At 46.4% G+C, this 5,436-nt stretch overlaps 1 protein-coding gene across 1 annotated transcript in view; it reads left to right on the forward strand.

Annotated features, from left to right (window-relative positions):
* Positions 1-803: 803 nt before the first annotated feature.
* The window catches only part of CUL3 (cullin 3), a 60,364-nt gene continuing 55,731 nt past the window's right edge, over positions 804-5,436 (forward strand). The window contains exon 1 of the mRNA XM_082487376.1: positions 804-1,204. Coding sequence (XP_082343502.1) covers positions 1,139-1,204 — 66 coding nt within the window. The 5' untranslated portion in view covers positions 804-1,138. The remainder of the gene's footprint in view (positions 1,205-5,436) is intronic.

Genomic DNA, 5,436 nt, shown 5'->3' on the forward strand with positions numbered 1-5,436 from the left:
GTGTGAGCGCTGCCTCAGGCGGCACCCTCACGCCTCAGGCACGCACCGTGACGAAAACACAAAACACGGCCCCCAGTGCCTTGCATCACGCCGTTCCCTGCGCCTCCGCGGAGGGAGACGCCCACCGGTGACACGACTCAGAGGGGCAGAATTGACATCCGGGAGACTTCGCAGGGTAGAGAATAAGAGAAGGAAGACGCTGACCTTTCCTTTTTCAGCTGTGCATAGCAATGTTAATCCCGGGTGCCCAACACACGCAGGGCCCGGCGCTGTCGCAGTGGGGACGGGGCTGGGCCGCTGCCCCGTTTCCCGCAGGCCCGAGGGGCTGCAGCAGCGCCCACGCCACGCTTAACGCACGGGAACCTGCACTTTAACCCTAATGAAACATCTGCCACGAGCCCAAGATGTGGGATAACGATGGGGAAGGGGTTCGCGGGGGAGCAAACGGCCAAAAAGCCCCCACACAAACAGCCCGGACACCGCGCCCGCCGACCGGCCCCGCCGCCCCTGACCGGACGTGCCGCCCGCTGGCCTCAGCCCCGCCCCGCCGCCTCGCTCTCCGCCAATCAGCGCCGCCCTTCCCTCCCGCGCGCCCTCCCCGCCCTCCCCGCCGGTGACAGCTCGCAGCCGGAGCGGGGCCGGCCGGCTCGTCTCGCGAGAGCGGCTTGCAGTCTCGCGAGAGCGGCGAGGCGCCCCTCCCGCCCCCCGCCGGCGGCGCTCCGCCCCGCGGCCCTCCCGCCGCCGCCGCCCCCGCCCGCCGCCGCGGCCGGATCTGTCTCTCGCTGGGCGGTGGGAAGGGAGAGGAAGGGGGGGGGCGCTCGGCCCTGCGCACTGAGCGATGTTTGTCCGCCATCGCGGCGGAGGAGGAGGGTGAAGGAAGCGCCGCCACCGGAGCGAGGGGCCTGCGCCGCCGCCTCGCCCCTCGCCGCCTCCTCTCCAGCCGCTGCTCCTCTCGGCCCGACCCGGCTCGGCTCGGCCCTCCCGCCCTCCGCGCAGCACCGGCGGCCGCAGTCCGGAGTGAAGGTCGCCAGCGGCCTCCCCCGCCCGGCCCCCGGCCCCGCTCCCGGGGTCTGCCGCCCCGCCGCGCGTCCCCCGGCGCCCCTCCGGACGGGAGGCGCCGCCGCCGCCGGGCCCGAAGATGTCGAACCTGAGCAAGGGGACGGGCAGCCGGAAGGACACCAAGATGCGGATCCGAGCCTTCCCTGTGAGTACCGGGCCTAGGCCGGGCTGAGCGGCCGCGCCAGGCCCCGGCCTCCGCCTGCCCGCAGGCCCCGCGGCCTCGCCGCCCTGTCAGCCGCGCCGTGTGCCCGGGGCCGCGGGGCGGCGAGCCGGGCCGGCCCCGGGCAGAGCCGGCCTCGGGCCTCGGAGGGGGCGGCGGGGGCGAGCGGTGCGGGGTGAGCTGTCAGCCGGCCGGCGGCCTCGGGCACCCCCCTGCGAGTTGCCGGGTGTGTGTGGGGGGGGGGGGGAACGCGGGGAAGCTGCGTCTCGGGGGAGCAGTGCTCCGGCGAGGGGGAGGTGGAGGAACTGGTCCCCGCGATTATCGTCTCCCTCGTCAGTCAAACAAATCAATTATGAAAATCCACGCACGGCATTGGCGGGGAGCGGGGGGGCTGGTTTCTTTGTTTTCAAGGAAAAGGCCTCAAAGAAGGAGTCGAAGGTGATACGCCTCCATCAACAAAATTAGTTAACCCCGGAAGGGGGGTGGGTGGTATTTATTTACGTCTTCTGGAGAGTTTCCTCTTGGTGAATTTATTTCACTCTTCGCTCTGTAAAAGCGGCTATAAGTCGTATGATTATAAGATTTAGGTGGCACAACGCCAGCTTTTCAGGAGATGTTACTATAAACATCTAGGCATAGGTGACTTCCATGCCTGTTCGGTAAAGCCATGAGCATGCCAACCCTTTGACTTACAGAGGGGAATGAGCCAGATTATTAATTTATACTGCCATAAAGCTTGCTGTGTTTTGACAGTTGGTTCAATTAAAGCTTACAACAGAATAACAACTACAGTACTATTAATGGCGTTGGGGAACGAGAGAAATAGAAAAGCTTCAGTCTGCCAGAGGATGGCCAGGAAGTGTGTATGTGTTCATCGGTGTATACGTTAAAAAGAAGATACTTAGTTGAGTCACTGGCTTTTAAGGTTTAGTGTTAACTTTTTGATGCTATGTCTGATCCCAGTAGGCACTAGCGTAGAACTAATGCGCCTTGCCCTTAAAGAAACTGGACCTACCTGTTTATCTTATTTCACTGGCAAAGAATATATCAATATATTTGCTTCATCAAAACTCTGGCTGATGAAATTACAGAATTCTTTATATTGTCAGCAGCTGGCTTAATCATAGCAATCTGATTTATACTGTTATACTCTTTCCTCTACTTTTAATCGTCAACAGTTGCATTTAGTGATAAAAGTCAAAATGAAAAAATGGGCTATGAAATTATGAATTTTAGCTGATAAAAGGTTTTTGAGCTCCAAATTGCATTTATTTCTTTAAACAGCCTTTTTCAAGAATGTCGATTTTGTTAGGACAAGTTGGATTATAGGAATAAAGAAGAAGACCTACTGCAACATGGCCAGGGATTTACTAACAAGTTGTAGGAAAACCTGTACAAAAATAAACCATGACAAAAATGATATGTATGTTTTATAACAAACTATACTAAAACCAGAGCAGTCTTAATTTGATAAACAGTCATGTATTCCCAACATTAATATGTAGATATGCATCATCCAACAAAGGCAGATTTAACAATGTGATAAACTTTAGTTTGTGTTTTACTTTTTTCACCACTTTTGTAAATAAGCGTATGAAATTAGTTTAGGGGGTAAAGAATGCTCCTACAGAGCCCTGCTCTTGCGTAAAGTTAAACGTTGTCATCAGGTTTGTTTTGTCTGAAACTGTTTTTGCTAGCATTGTCTTTGTCTTTCTTTTCAGTTGCTTAAAGAATGTCTAGGTTAAAAGTTTTTAAAAAATCTGCTCCCTAAAATAATTCAGTAAGTAAATAGGCATCGAGGCCTACAGATCTTAAATGTTTGGTGACATCTGTTGACAGCAATTTTTCAGGTGTTCCCTTCAAGAGATTTTCTTTTCTAAGATATTTCCTTGACAATCCCATTGATAAAGCATTTACAGAAAATAAACATGTACTTGGTTGAGAGATTTGGAGGGGATTCTCTTTCATAACTGCAGAACACAATAGGTGTAGTTCATGTAAAAATCTAAATGCAAATTTTGTGGAGGCCCAAGTGGTTGTATAGCTTTGGTCCTGCAGATAGTGCCAGTGACTGCAGTGGGATTATTCATGTCAATGAGGTTGCATTTGTGTGTGGGATAGGGTCTATATTTAGAAAGTGTACTATTTGTACTTCAGCTACTGATCTTCACTCTTTTATCTTGAATTTGGTGGTTCTGCTCTTCAGTTCTGAATTGAGTGCTTCCAGAGGTGACTTCGATGCTTCGATATGTCATCTTATCGATCATCTTTCCTCAGCAGGTCTACCTGTTTTAGGTTAGTTTGCTTCGTGCATGGAGGTAGCTATTTAGTATTATATTAAACTAGAAGTAGCCAAATTGGAGAGGTAAGCCTCCTGGAATATAGCAACATATATGTATAACTCCCTCCATGTAGGTTCTGTCTTTTTAATATTTTCTATTTTTCTTAATGTTTTTTATATTTGTTATTCTTATATTTTATAGTAGCTAAAGGAAAGGAGAAATAGTAATTTGCAAAATATTACTAGTTCAAAGTTTTCTTTTTCTGCCTTACTAGAAATTAACTAGAAATTGACCAAAACATTTGAAAACCACCAGTGTTGTATCTAGAGAACTTTATGTTTTGGAATTAGTTTTATTCTAGATTCCTTCTTTATTATTTCTTGTAATTGGTGGCAGATTATCTGTAATCCCAAGTGTCTGTTAATATTTGCTAGCTCCTGGTATGTGCTCTGGTGTGCTTTTTCTTACCTCAAGGGCAATGACTTTGAGTACGGGGCGTACTGTTTTGCTGTAGTAGGTTGTAATCAAAAGTAGTTGAGGAAAATAGTTTTCTATACATTTAACCTTTTTTTTTTTTTTTTTGCAATAGAAAAAATGCATTTCCTAATTTAAAAACTAATTTATTAAAAAGAAGTTTCTTGTGTTCTCTCGTTGGGCTTGACTTTAAGACAGTGATAATGTTTGCATTAGAAGTAGTCCAGATGAGGATGCAATCTTTTTTGAGACTTCAGACTTGGGCATTTTTTTAAATCTAGAAAGAGTAATAGAAATTTTTTTTTTTAATGAAAGTTTACTATATATTTAGTAGAGCAAACTGATGAGGTTAAGCTTGTGCAGTTAAGTAACCTTATGTACCACTGTAGATGACTTCCATTGTGCTACTTTGAATAACTGCTTATGGTACTTTTGACACCTTCATAATATATAGCTATTCTATATTTGTATGAGGTCTGTCCAGACAGTATTCAGAGTAGCATTAAAGCGAGAGAGAGAATAGTTTAAGAGGGCTTTGGAGTGAGTGTAAGTTCTTGTGTGTGTTGGTTTTTGTTTTTTTTTTTTTAAGCAATCTTTAAACTTTCTTGTTACAAATTCAAACGCACTGCAACAAATAGGAATATGTTGTGGTTAGACACTAAAAATAACAAAATAATTTCTGAAGTGTAAAGTAATTTTCAGTGATGTAGTTTTGATGTAGTTTTCAAGTAATTTTTTTTTATAATTATTTGGAGGAGTGCAGTAGTATTTTTGCTGAATACACAGTATGTGCATTATGCAAAAATGCAGGTTTAATACTCCTGCAAGGCATGAATTCATTGCACCTGTTTTGGAGAAGTGTTGAGGGTTGTTTTCTTCCCTTCCCTGGTTTGGTTTAAAGTATGCTCAGGGTCTCAAATTGGCTCTTGTTGCCTGACTCTCAGTGAGCCCGTTACTGCTGGCTAAAGGAATACTTAAAAAGCTCTCAAACAAGCTTGCAGCAAATCTAATTTTAAGATGATTTAGTTGATCTGTGAAAAGTGGTGCCAAAGAATGCTAGATTTGTGCTTAAAACTTTTGGAGTGATGTGATGTCTGTAACAGAGATCTAGCATGTATAAATTATGTTTCCTGCAAGTGTATTTGAGCTGTTCTGCTGTGACTGTTTAGCTAGTGGGAAATAGTAGCCTTAAATGTGTTTTGATGGAAAAGTTGTACAAAGTAAAAAATGCACATTTTTTACAGAAATAAACAGTATGTGAGTATTTGGAAAGCATTTTGGGAATTCATTTTCAAAATTTATGTAAGTAACATTAAGCTGTGTTGAATGAACTTTTTTGCAAGAACTCATCCTTCTCTCAATGCAGTATGTCGGTTGTCACCATAAAATTGATTGGACAGATCTTTCTGAAAACCAGCATGACGTGATGTAGGTTATTGGGTTTGATCGTTATAGCTGGGG

Source organism: Vanellus vanellus (assembly GCF_965231255.1).
Source record: "Vanellus vanellus genome assembly, chromosome: 8".
NCBI classification, from domain to species: Eukaryota; Metazoa; Chordata; class Aves; order Charadriiformes; family Charadriidae; genus Vanellus; species Vanellus vanellus.